Source organism: Gobio gobio (assembly GCF_949357685.1).
Source record: "Gobio gobio genome assembly, chromosome: 21".
Classification (NCBI taxonomy): domain Eukaryota; kingdom Metazoa; phylum Chordata; class Actinopteri; order Cypriniformes; family Gobionidae; genus Gobio; species Gobio gobio.
The window spans coordinates 20,687,486-20,699,556 of NC_137117.1; the positions used below are offsets into that span (position 1 = coordinate 20,687,486).

The 12,071-nt window shown below is 38.2% G+C and overlaps 2 protein-coding genes across 3 annotated transcripts in view; both read left to right on the plus strand.

The window, feature by feature from the left end:
* The first annotated feature begins 1,146 nt into the window (after positions 1-1,146).
* Positions 1,147-2,554, plus strand: foxl2l (forkhead box L2-like). Its single transcript, XM_079802340.1, has one exon. It carries the CDS (start codon positions 1,181-1,183, stop codon positions 1,949-1,951), a length of 771 nt encoding a protein of 256 aa, XP_079658466.1. The 5' UTR covers positions 1,147-1,180; the 3' UTR covers positions 1,952-2,554.
* A 3,310-nt stretch (positions 2,555-5,864) lies between these two features.
* The window catches only part of pik3cd (phosphatidylinositol-4,5-bisphosphate 3-kinase, catalytic subunit delta), a 36,516-nt gene continuing 30,309 nt past the window's right edge, over positions 5,865-12,071 (plus strand). The window contains exons 1-5 of one of the 2 annotated variants that reach the window (XM_079803157.1): positions 5,865-6,147; positions 7,342-7,516; positions 8,320-8,548; positions 9,235-9,461; positions 11,212-11,391. In XM_079803157.1, the coding sequence (XP_079659283.1) occupies positions 7,376-7,516; positions 8,320-8,548; positions 9,235-9,461; positions 11,212-11,391 (777 nt within the window). In that variant the 5' untranslated portion in view covers positions 5,865-6,147; positions 7,342-7,375. The remainder of the gene's footprint in view (positions 6,148-7,341; positions 7,517-8,319; positions 8,549-9,234; positions 9,462-11,211; positions 11,392-12,071) is intronic. The other variant, XM_079803158.1, reaches the window with a different exon arrangement.

A 12,071-nucleotide genomic window follows, 5' to 3' on the forward strand; every position in this document is an offset into this window, starting at 1 on the left:
TACTGAGTAATATTAAGTACATGTACTTACTATAGGGTTAGGGTAGGATTAGGTTGAGGGTTAGTTGCATGTAAGTATGCATCATTTACTGTTATTACTATGGCAAGTACATGTAACGTGTAACAAGGACACTGAAATAAAAATGTTACCAAATAAAGTGTAACCAAATGTTTTATTTATTTTTTGGAAAACAAGCTTTGACAGAATGCAGACCATATCACACATTTTAAGTTTACTATGCATGCTAGTCAATCTTAAATCCGAATTCACACTACTGTAAGCTATGAGTATAAATATTGCTTGTATAATTTCACATAATTCATTCAAGTCCATTGCAAAGACACTGCAGTGCCATTTTTATACTTTCCAAAAACGTTTATATATTTAGCTATATTTAAAAAGATTTTTAAATCCTCATTAACAGATATAAAGTTATAGAATACATGTTTTACATATCTAGACGACCGATGCTAACACACCTCATCAAATAAGGTCTTAACCTTAACAAGGCGATGTGTTTGATGGGGTCTTGCTGTCTGTGATTGGACGGGCCAGTGGTGGGAAAACAGCTGCACAAACCTGAGTTTACAAACCTGATGTGCTTTGTTCTTGAGGCATGCGCAGCACAACACCTTAGCGATATACTTAAATGTGAACGTTATATGATTTGTTAATATTAATTATTTATCCTCATTTGTATTTATTTATACGGATTAAAAGGTTCTCATGCACATTAACCACAAAATAATACATTAACGACACTGACCACAACAAATAACGAAGGGGTAGAATGATAACTGCAGTCTGACACTGCAAACTGTAGTAGTTTTTATATTTAACCCAATATTTAAAATTAAGTTCCGCAATAATTCAAATTATTAATAATAAGGATTCAAATAAAACTGAATTTGATTTAATTGATGTTGGTCTTTAACCAGACATCAAACACATATGTTTACTGTAACATGTACCAAGCAGTCAAAATACGTCTGCGACCCTCGCGCCCCTCTTTCATGTTGAATTTGCGAACTTTTGACCTGTATTTCAGGATGCCGACTGGAGGCAGGGAAGGTAGGTGGAGACTAAAGCAAACCTGAAACACACCTGGGCACTTTTAACTTTACACCTGTGCAGTGCGCTACAGAGGCTCTCAGCGTTTCAGTCATCCAAGGACAACCTCATGGATCGCTGCGCGGGGTCTGGGGACCTGCAGTCCCGTGATACCGGAGAGAACGGCCCGGGTACCGCGGGGGATGGAGGAGCCGCTCCAGCACCCGAAAAGCCTCCTTATTCGTACGTGGCTCTCATTGCAATGGCCATCAGAGAAAGCGACGGGAAGAAGCTGACTTTGAATGAAATATACCACTTCATCATATCCAAGTTCCCATACTACGAAAAGAACAAAAAGGGATGGCAGAACAGCATCAGACACAACCTGAGCCTCAACGAGTGTTTCGTGAAGATTCCCCGGGAGAACGGCGGGGAGAAAAAGGGGAACTTCTGGACGCTGGATCCGGCTTTCAGCGACATGTTCGAAAAAGGCAATTACAGGCGCAGGAGGCGCGTCAAGAGACCATACCGACCACCACCCTTACCTTCTGGATTTAACTTCACCGACTCGTACTGCATGCAACAGGAGCATGTTTACTGGCAGACCCCGTTCGTCAGCACCAGCTCCTGGAGTCACCAGTCCAGCTCTCCGACGCACATCTCCGGCTACCTGCAGCCCATGCTCGGTAACGCGCGCCCCCTGTCTCCAAACGATTACGCCAATTCTCCCGTGAGTTATTACCAGGGTCATCACCATCATTTTCACCCGTCCTACAGACCGTACCACCGGCATCCGAGCGCTCTGGTGCCTCTGAGCGGCATGACTCCGCCGGTGAGCCCGGGCGGAAGCTCCATCTCCACCTGCAGCTACCCGCCGCAGAACAGCCACCAGGACTGGTAGTAGCCTACCTCATCCATTTGACTGATGGACTGAATATAAGTAGGCTAACAGTTTAATTTGGATTTAGAAATGTTAAATGTGCCTTTTCAAGTAATTAAGTTCAAATGTTGCATTCGTTCAAATGTGTTGGGATGGTTGCATTTTGATTACTGTAGCCTATAAATACAGTTGCTATAGCCTAATGGGTTTACAGTTGTCTTTTGTGGCTTTTCATAAATAAATCATTGCTTAATTGTTGTTAACTTCGAAGATGAGGAGCTGTTCAAACGCTCATGGTTAGAGGCAATTTATTCATTTCCATAAATTTCAGCAAATGTTAAAAGAAAGCATCAAGGTACTTATGCATATTTATTTTTACCATATGTACTGGATTCAATATCCTAACATGGATGTACAGTTTTGCATATCAGTTTACTGTTTAAAAATATTTTTGGTGGAAACTCTTTGCACAAGTCGTTTACAAGAGTTATTTACACATGCAAAGGTGTGTTTTCTTTAAAGATGTTTTGTATATTGAATAGACATGTTCGGTGTCATATTCCTGAAGTTATTTTTATATGTAAATGTTCATAACCTTTTCACTGATAAAATTCAGATAACTGATCGCACAAGTCTCGTTTATTTTGCTTTGCTATACATTTGGTACAACCTAATTAAAGAAATTAAAATATTTTACCATAGCCTGCAATAAAAAACAACATTTATTTGTAGCTCGAGAGTAAGCTACTAACTTAGTTGCTTTATTTGAAAATAGTGCAAATGCCATTTGAAATCACTCAAAATCTAATTTATATATGTATAAATGCTGCATGTACAGTGCGAATAATTCATTATAATGAAATTTTGCTAGAAAATATAAAATATGGACCAAGATCATAATTGCCTTAATTCCATAACAAAGTTTGTTGCTAAATGGCGCCCCCTTCTGGCTTTTGACATATTAACTGATGTTATGATGTTTAATTTCCCCTAATAACAGATCATACCGTTTATGTTGACTGACCACTGCTTATAAATTTAATCTAAATATATTTTATTACATGAAAAAAAAATATTGATATATATTGATACAGTGGAGGGCACCTTCTCTTGACATGTTTATATGAATTCATGCATTTATTGGGTTTACATGCAGGAAAAGGCATGAGATATAGTACTTTTTATTTATGTGTCCATTCTATGTTATTATGCTGATATTAGTCCACGACCCCAATTTTGGTTAGTCATGTCATGTGGAAGACACTGACTGAATACATAAACCAGTTATTTGCTGCCTTTTAACAGAGAAATATTGTCATCATTTTATCTTGACATAAAAACGTCATATTCAAAATACAAGCTGCTGGTTGAACAAAGGAGATCATTTGTAGTGAAAGACGGAGTGTGAATCCCAAGGATAGTCAAGGCTCTGAAACTGTTGCCATGGTGAGGAAAGACTGTTACTTTAACAGCTATGTTTTAATGTAAGAGTTTTTGATGCATTGTAAGTACTAATTGTAATAGGACTACTAGAGCATGGTCTGAGAAGCAGGGTTGTATGTCCATCCATCATTTCCCTTAAAGGCATCTGAGGCCTCTTTCTACAGCTATATTTGATTAGTTCAGAGGCTGTAATGACATTGGATGTGTTTGGTTTTCCCCATCACCTCCAGTAACTTCCCTGCAGTGATCGGTTGTCTGGCAGAGTGGTGCACTTTGGCCTGCAATGACTGGTGGGCAGGGGGTGAAGGTGGGCGGATGCGGGCACAGGGGTCTTTGGCTTTATTTCACTCAAGAGTTTCTGTTCTGCACACACTTCCTGTTTTCACAAGCTGCGAGCTCTCAATGGTGCTTGTTATCATCACAGCACCACCACAGTCTGCTTTTAGATGGCTGAAAAGAAGACCTATAAATGTCTGTGCAGATGATTAAACACCATGTGGCTAATTGCATGCAGTGTCACGTAGATTCTATAGTGTTTGGGTAAATGTACTAGAGATTTGGATAGTAAGACATGTTTGTTTCATATAAATGCATTGCAAATATTCATCACTTGGGGGTTATAATCACACTGTTTTGTCAGGGCACCACCTTTAATGTTCAGTTGATGCAAGTATTTGTTTTCTCAGCAATAAAATAATAGCCTTTTACTGGACATCTCCTTGGTGAAAGCAGTATCCTTATTTTTGACTGAATGACTGGTGCTCTTAAGTGACTTCCCCATGGACCCATAATCGTAATTCGCTGTCAGTGGCATCCAAAATTAGAGCTTCCTTACTCTCTCACAGGAAGACACGTCTGACCGGTTTTTATTTAAAAATGAGGAAATAATGGCTTCAATTATTCAGCGCGTGATGTACAGCATTTACACATCTCATATCACGTGATAACTGGTGTCGAATAACACTAGTAAAACATGCTCTGCACTACACAGTTTGTTTGGTCAGCTACATATTTTTTTATATAGTGGGCCGTATTTTTGGAGTCGCTATTAGCGTGACAACGCCTACATTGAAATGGCTGTGATTAAACATTTAATTGTTGAACTACTAAACGATTATGAATAAGAATAATGCTGCCTTCTATCGGAAATTTCCTATTTACCACTTTAGAAGTCGTGATTACGAGCTTGTTGCATTTCAAGTGCTTGTTGTCGGAGTGAACAGGAATCATGGTGGACACCAGGTTATTCTTGCCTATTTATTGGGAACATCTTATTAAAAACCAACATCATATGTAGTGTCCCATGCACCGACAACCATATAAACATTCCAGATAGTCCGCTTTCTGTTGATTCTGTCATTTCAGTCAAATGCAGGATATTTTCGCTGTGTACCAAATATACAATACGCTTCATATGATTACTCTTACATGTAAATATGTACTACATTAATTTCAAGACAAGACGACCTAGCTGTTTTGGGGAAAAAACAATAAAACCACACCTGCCACAGCAGTCTAGTTCTCCCCGCCACCATGTTTAAAGCTTATGACACGGCCATCTCGGGAATTGGGGTATCAAAATTATTTCCGAACTTCCCAGTGTTAAACACGACATCAGAGGGCGTTAAAGTGCAATTTTTACCTAGGAAACTCGTATTTACGATAGTTCCGATAGCACGTGTAGGCAGCAGACTCGGCAGGAACGTGAACGACTCGGTGTCTTTGGCGAAAGTGATTGAGTTAATGATTCAGTCACAGTGATTCACTCATAACAGCTGTCCCCACCTACTGGCGTAAATTGTGTATTGCAGCAAGGGTTACTAAACGAATCAGTCAATGAATCTTTTTGGTGAACAGATTCAAACGATTCTTTTGGACTGCTCATGATACTACAATTTTGGATTGGGTTTCAGTATTGCGTATCTGAATATCTTCTATACATGTAATTAACAGAATTAAGTGATATGGTTTTCAAACGAAAACAAGAGACGGTCTTCAAACGAATGCAGCTGCGTGTCGCACGCGTGGAGAGAAACAGACCTCAAGATGAGGAAGCCAGACGGTGATGTTCTGAGGAACAGTTAGGGACCGTTACGATTGTTTCGATCTGTTATGAAAAGTGAAAACATTTATGAAAAGTTCATCGTGAAAGTTCATTCAAAATCATAATATGTTTTTATGTAATGGAGAAAATGTTAATTTAGGTCGTAAATCATTAAAACATTTTTGATGTTTTGTTATACTCCTTTTGTTTTTGTTATTCTCTCTGAATGAAGGATTTGTATGACACGCAGACATTTATTATCAGTATAATGCCGTGCATGATAACAAGAGAGAGAGAACGAAAGAGGGAGAGGGAGGGAGGAAGCAAGAGAGCGCGAGAAAGAGGAAGAGAGAGAGAGAGAGAGAGAGAGAGAGAGAGAGAGAGAGAGAGAGAGAGAGAGAGAGAGAGAGAGAGAGAGAGAGAGAGAGAGAGAGAGAGAGAGAGAGAGAGAGAGAGAGAGACAGGCAGACAGACACATACACACACAACTATGTCGATGATCCCTACGAGTTAGGAACGCGCCGCTCAACGCGCAGTGCAGACGGCCACTTTACCACCTCCAATCACTAAAGAATTATCAACACTTCTGTCATTTCAGACCGTTCAAGTATTGGCGTCTTGATCGGTGACCGATATTCACGCCCCAGGAAGATATCAATTTTCAATGTCAAAGTAAAGGAGCATCGCTGATTCTAAAGATGGAGAAATGAACCACCGGTGAGGCTTAAAGGTAAGTTCACGCTGTCATATTTTCTTTCATGTTTCCCATCACGAGAGTATGAAACGAGGCTTATTCGTGGTGGCTTACGCAAAAATGTGTTGACACCTGCCATTTTAAAATGCACCATAAATAATGTGATTTTTTTTTGTCGCTACGACTTTATGTACAGCATATATTATCTGCAGACTCGTAGTGCAAAACAGAGTATAGCATTTGTGAAATTGTTATGTAGATGTGAGATGATGTGCGCCACGTTTCTCGGATATTGGCCCTCCGACCGGCTTTGTAACCCTAGACAGTCCGACAATTCATCACAGAGCTGCAGTGTGTGCCACAGACACATGCACAGCGCATATGATATTAGATATTGATTAATATGATATAATATAACATATCGTGTGAGGACCATCATACTTCTGTTTATGATTACATGCATTTGAAATCTGCTTTTAGTTTATTTTTATTTTGTCATTGATAATGTAAAGTATCAGTGTTGTGTTGTAGTGCGTATATAAACTAATGTATGCATATAAATGAAATGTCTGTATTTACAATGTTGACTGTATTTAGTACATACTCTAGTATGCACTGTTTTCTTTTCCTTAAGCAGATCATTGTGTTCATACATACCAGGGCACAGTGGTATTTATCATAAATATTGTGTACAAATATATTGTGAGAAGAGAAAAAGTATAAATGTACTGCAAATTAAGAAATTATAAACTTAGAACAGGAACCTCGAAAATAATATATTCTAAATTAAATTTGAGTCTCTCATGCTGCATATTTCAATATTTTGCAATGCAGTATTTATACTTCTCTTTTGTATTTCTTGAGGTATAGTATTACAGAAACAATTCCGTGGCATTAGATTTTATTTATTTAAAATTATTCTGTTATTTACTCTATTACGCATTGGATTGCTACTAACCATGATCCAGTGATATTAAATATTATCTGTATTATATAATATTTTTTAGTGAGCATGTGCTACACATTTAAAAGCAAAGTGTCTTAATAATTATTTATTATGCAGCATATGTTACACGCTTTCTCTCTCTTCTCACTGAATATTAATTGAGCGTCTTGAGGTCACTCCCTGCCTCTGTGCAACTGGTTCAGTGGGTTGTAACAGCTAGTAAATATCATGCATGTTCAGTTTTTTCTGACTTGATCTGTGCTAAAGTGCCTATCTGTGTTCAGCAGTGGGGTCAGCTGTAGATGAGTTTCCTGCACCATGCCGCCGGGGGTCTACGGCATGCTGGATATGTTGGAGGGGGAGGGTCGGCAACAGGTCAACATGGAGTTCCTCCTCCCCACGGGTATCTACCTCAACTTTCCCGTAGCAGGCAGTGACACCATTAGTGCCATCAAGAAGGTGAGAAGGAGACCTTCTGATTACATGTAAACACTAAAAACGCTAGTTTGTAGACATTGAAGTAATAGAACGTCATGGATAGTTGACAAATAACATGGACTTTTTAAATGAACATCAAGATTTTAGGTTAAAAAAGGAAAAAACACCACAAATGTGCTCTGTACAACTTCTAAAGTCTTACGATAGATTAAATAACAAAATTTAAATCATTATTCATTAAACATAATCGTAACATTCGCCCTAACGCCCCAAGTTCATGAGAGACCATCAATGTCAAATTTGTGAACAAATCTTTTCTGTGAATCATTTGATTCGGTTTACAAATTGGTCTGAATGTTTCGTTCATGAGGGTGAGTAAATGTTGAATAGACAACTTAATAAGAGGCCATAAAACTGCATCCGTAATGATTAAAATAATAAATAATATTCATTTACAAAAAGCAAAATGTTGTTTTTGTTAGTTTTAGGGTAACATGCAACTCTGCAGGATTTGATTAAACAAATGCGTTATCATATCATCACACAATAATATAATCAATATGCTTAGTAAAACATAAGTCACTACTGGTAGACCGCTATAGGCATGATGTTCGCCATCCTAAAATGCTTGGTTTTTCTTGTGAAGCTGGTTGAATAAGGAAGTCTTGCTGGTTAAGCTGGTCAGGAAGCCTGCCAGCGTCATATGCTGGGTAACATCATTGAAAAAACAGCATATGTTGCTATTAGATGCTCTGCAATAAAATTATAGGAGCCGTCTGCAGTCAAACCCATTGAACACATTAATATCTTGATTTGTGTCTTAGATGGTGTGGAAGAATGCCAAGAACGAGCCTCTGTTCAGTGCCCTTAGTGACCCGGATGCCTACGTCTTTACCTGCATCAACATGACCGCAGAGCGCGAGGAGCTGGAAGACGAGCAGCGTCGCCTGTGTGATGTTCGGCCGTTCATGCCCATTCTCAGGCTGGTGGCCCGGGAAGGAGACCGAGTCGAGAAGCTCATCACCACCCAGATCAGTCTGCTTATAGGGAAAGGTTTGTGTCACACTGGTCCTCGGATGAACTCAGAGCTGTATGGGCGGCTCACAACGGAGGCAGCTTTGCATTTACTCAGCACTGCAGCAGAATGATGTGGTTTTGGCAGCTGTCCAGCAATTAAGAAGAATTTGTGCTTCTTTAATCGAAAAAAAAAAACTATGAGCATGAGAGGCTGATTTGGAAAATGTGGTTTTTAAAGATCTCTTGATTTCGATCATTTCCCGGTTTGTATTTTCTTACCTTGGGTAATGATTTTGAAAATGAGGACGTGCCACACAATCTGTCCATGTTGCCTTCTGCCTAATTCGACTAGCTTCTACCAAGTGTTAGATGAATTTGCGCCAAAATACCATAGAGTTTCATTGGTCTCGGGGGCCAACAAAAGATATGGGAAGTTTTTTCTTCTCTCTTTTTTAAAAGTCATTCTTTATTTTGCTTTGCTAAATACATTATACAAGGATTATACGGTTTGTTGGGTTTTGTTATTTGCATTTAGCATTGTGCTTCCCTGCTGTTTTTTCTACAACACTTCCAGAACCGATTTGCAGAACTTTTTTTTTTTCTCACTATATGGTAGTTTTATTATTTGTTGCACTTACTTTCGGAATTCAAAATCAAATGTTGACAGCACAGTTTTAGCATTCTCACTTTATTCTAACTGGTTAAAAATCTTGTCTCCGCAGGTCATCATGAATTTGACTCCCAAAAGAACCACGAGGTGAATGAATTCCGAACAAAAATGCGGACGTTTTGTGAAGAGCGTGCTCAGGTCCGCCAGATGTTGCCATGGTATCAGTGGATGGAGTACAACTTCCCATGTGACTTGGAGCCGTGCTCTATAGTCGCACAATCTGGGAAGTCGCGCAGTGTCAAAAAGATCCTTGTCAATGTGAAGTTTGAGGGCAGTGAGGTGAGTGTAGTCATATTTTACATGGGGTCATATTCATATACAGTTCTTTTATGCTACAATTTAACCTTTGGATAATTTATTACTCCAGTATGATGCTATATAGCTTCTTCTTTTTTGTTGTTGATAATGTAAAATTGAGCATGTCATTTAGCCGTTGACAATTTAACCCTCACATGCAAAACATGCAAAAGTCTAATTTTAGACTGACATATTTTCTACCTTTGATTTCGCAAATCGTAACAGTCAGGAGACGTTTGACACGGTGATGATGTCACTGCAGCATCTGCTGCCACACATGGGTCTCACTGACCCATTTTTACAGAGTGAGGCCTTTGATAGTATTTATATGTGTTGTGTTGCCTGTCAATCCCCCACCCACTCAACGTGAATGTTATGTACCTATGATCTTGAACTTTGTAATGAGTCTGAACTGTAGCGTGCAAAAACTCCAGCAGCACTTGTTTTTAAAATGCATGACATGGATCAAAAGCCAGACTGTTTCGACATCGCATTTGCAGAGAAAAACAATTGCATTATGAGTAATTAATTGTACTATTGTGAGTGCACATCACCCTATGCGCACCAGTGATTATGAGGGTGTTTTCTTCATTTTTACTATATCTAGAGCATGTTTTCTCCAACTTTTTGGAACCAAGGACCTCTTTCGTAACACAAACTGCTCAAAGACCCTAGAGAAGTCGCTGTTACCATGGAAATGAGAATCATGGCTACCATGACCACCCACTCCCATAAAAACATAAAGACTCCCCACACTCTCAATCAACTTGGCAGTCCTGCATTCTCAGTTTTTTTTTTTGTATATTAAAGGGATAGTTCACCCAAAAGATACAATTCTGTCATCATTTACTCACCCTCAAGTTGTTCCAAACCTGTACGAGTTTCTTTCTTCTGTTGAACACAAAAGCAGATATTTTAAAGAATTTTGATGACCAGACAGTTGATGGTAGCCTTAACTTGTACGAGTTTCTTTCTTCTGTTGAACACAAAAGAAGATATTTTGAAGAATGTTGGTAATCAAACAGTTGAGTAACGAACAGTAAGAAACAACTTGAGGGTAATTATGGCAGAATTTTCATTTTTGGGTGAACTGTCCCTTTAAGATGCAACATTTTCTTTTTAATTAAACAGTACCGTTCAAAAGTTTGGGGTTGGTAAGTCTCTTATGCGCAACAAGTCTGCATTTATTTAATCAAAATACAGTAAAATAGTGAAATATTGTTACAATTTAAAATATCTGTTTTTTATTTTAATATATTTTCAAATGTAATTTATTCCTGTGATAGCAAAGCTGAATTTTCAGCATCAATACTCAAGTCTTCAGTGTCACATGATCCTTCAGAAATCATTCTAGTAGGCTGATTTGCTGCTCAAGAAATGCTTCTTATTCTTATAATAACTGTTGTGCTATATATATATATATAATGATAGTATATATTTATATTACAGATCCCACATCTTTGAACAGTACTGCAAATTATAGTATTATAGTATATATAAAAATATATGCTTATATATTTTTCATGATGTATTGTCATAATCATGATGTATTGTCAATAGCTATAAACTTTTTCTAATGGAAGAATGTAGAAAATAAATAGGCAAATTTCTTCTGGAACCCAAACTGCTGGAACGGACGTTCACTTGAATGACTTTTCGGGGAGTTTTTCTGAGAACCGCTGAATTAGAGTATATCTTCTAATTGAATACATTTCATATTTTCAATACATAGGAGAGCTTTGTTCTCCAGCAAGATCCACAGGACCTGCCGATGGTTCTGAAACGAAACGCCCTGAGAAAGAAGTCCACCGTGTTCCGATCGGCAAAGCAGGAGAAGCCAGAAGACTACACTCTGCAGGTTAATGGGAGATTGGAGTTCATTTATGGAACATATCCACTCTTCCAGTTTAAAGTAAGTCTGTGAAAATCAACAACGTCTTCTCGACTTCACAGTTACATTGTCTTTAAAATTCCCTTGAAAGCACCACACTTTCAGACTTCAGGGTTGGGTTGCAGCCATTTGTAACTTCTTACTTAAATTGGAAAATAAAGTCCAAACTAGAGGCTTAGTAACTACTAGCTAGTTTGTAACTAACTCTGTAGTTTATTCAGTTGCACCATTTGTTGTTAAGGAAGAACGTAGCTAGTAGGACGTAAGCTCTCCGTAAGTAATGCTTAGTTGCATAATATGATGTTTACCCTCAGTGATCCAATAGCAGCCTTCAAATACGTTATGCTCCGAATCATTCTAACTACTTTTGCCTCACACAACTAACTGTAAAAAATATGTTTAATTAAATACATTACTACTTAATCCATAATAACATAAAAGGTATTTTTATTTGTAAACAACATTTAGAAACTGTATTTGAAATGAGTAAGAATCAATCAAAAAATACTAATATAAAAACATAAGAAATGGCACGCACAACACGCACTGTTTAGGAAGCATTCTATTCACATATGCTGCGTCCCAAATCGCCTACTTGTACTACGACCTAAAATTATTTACTCTTTTTGTGAAGAAAAAGTACATACTTTTGAGTGTGTAGCAGAAGAGCATGCAAGCTTTGGGACATACTACTTCGTCAT

Bases quoted from the DNA above. Each gene is read 5' to 3' on its own strand.
- foxl2l (XM_079802340.1), top strand. From the start codon at position 1,181: ATGGATCGCTGCGCGGGGTCTGGGGACCTGCAGTCCCGTGATACCGGA.